General features: G+C 39.8%; 1 protein-coding gene across 1 annotated transcript in view; it reads right to left on the bottom strand.

The window, feature by feature from the left end:
* SLC10A7 (solute carrier family 10 member 7) overlaps nt 1-1,132 on the bottom strand; it is a 212,921-nt gene that overhangs the window by 181,369 nt on the left and 30,420 nt on the right. The window contains exon 3 of the mRNA XM_030887206.2: nt 411-486. Coding sequence (XP_030743066.1) covers nt 412-486 — 75 coding nt within the window. The 3' untranslated portion in view covers nt 411. The remainder of the gene's footprint in view (nt 1-410; nt 487-1,132) is intronic.

Here is a 1,132-nt window from a genome sequence, read left to right as displayed (position 1 = left end):
TGGCCCCCAGAGGCAACAGCCCAGGGACCACAGGGCTCAGAAGCTAAGGACTGAAGAGAGACTTGCCTGCAGGCTGAAGAGGGGGGTTTCTGTGGACCGACAACTATAACCTTACTGTTTACTGATCCTGACTTGTGGTAACCTATTGGCTTCCATAATAAATCCTTTAATCGTGGGGGGAAAAGATGAAATAAAAATCATTATCCCCACCTCTTTCATCTCCTTTGCAGTATCTTTGAACTCCTAAATCCATCAACAGTTTTATCATCATTCTAATATGTGAACACACCTGCTTCTTTCATAAACTGTAATGGTTATGATTTTTTTGCAACAGGATACCTCCGTTTTCAAAACAGGCATTGAAGCACAACACCCACCTATGTTTAAACAAAGTTAACCTCATGACTCACCTCATTCCCACCAACTGCCTTGGTTAAAATCACTGCAGAAGACACAGGGGGAGGCATGCAGCCTACCGTCTGCAATCTGAAAAATGAAAGAAAATGCAATTAGCAATCATTTCCACTAGATTTATTCTAAAGTAGCAGTGCTGAGCAAATGAACATAGAGAGCGCTGCATGATGCGCATGCCTGACGAGCGGACTGAAGTCTGCGGACGGCGAGGCTGCTTAAAAGATGCTGCAAAATGCACGGGTTCAGAGCTCTCAGTCAGTTCCGGATGTGAATGATCTTATTTCTGAAGTTACTGAAGCTCTTATTACACAATTCAAAAGAGCCAAGTTATGGTGCAAGTAGTGACTAAGACAATAACAAAAATGATTAATCATTTGATGTTTTTCATAATTGCTATTGAGCTTAGTCCAACTCATGACCACCTAATAGAAAACATCGCTAATAGTTTTTATTCTACTTTATTTTATTTGTATTTTTATTGTAAAAAGCTACATCTTTACTAAAAGAATTCATACTAAAAGCATAAAGTTTTATTTTAATCATTTTCTTGGGGGCTCATACTATTCTTATCACAATCCATACATCCATCCATTGTGTCAAGCACATTTGTACATTTGTTGCCATCATTCTCAAAACATTTGCTTTCTTCTTGAGTCCTTACTATCAGCTCCTCATTTTTCCCCTTCCTTCCCCACACCCCTCTCCCTCATGAACCCTT

The sequence above is a fragment of the Echinops telfairi genome, unplaced genomic scaffold (genome assembly GCF_000313985.2).
Source record: "Echinops telfairi isolate 266 unplaced genomic scaffold, ASM31398v2 ScPeMD7_5868;HRSCAF=6743_1, whole genome shotgun sequence".
NCBI lineage: Eukaryota > Metazoa > Chordata > Mammalia > Afrosoricida > Tenrecidae > Echinops > Echinops telfairi.
This window is presented reverse-complemented; position numbering and strand designations above follow the sequence as displayed.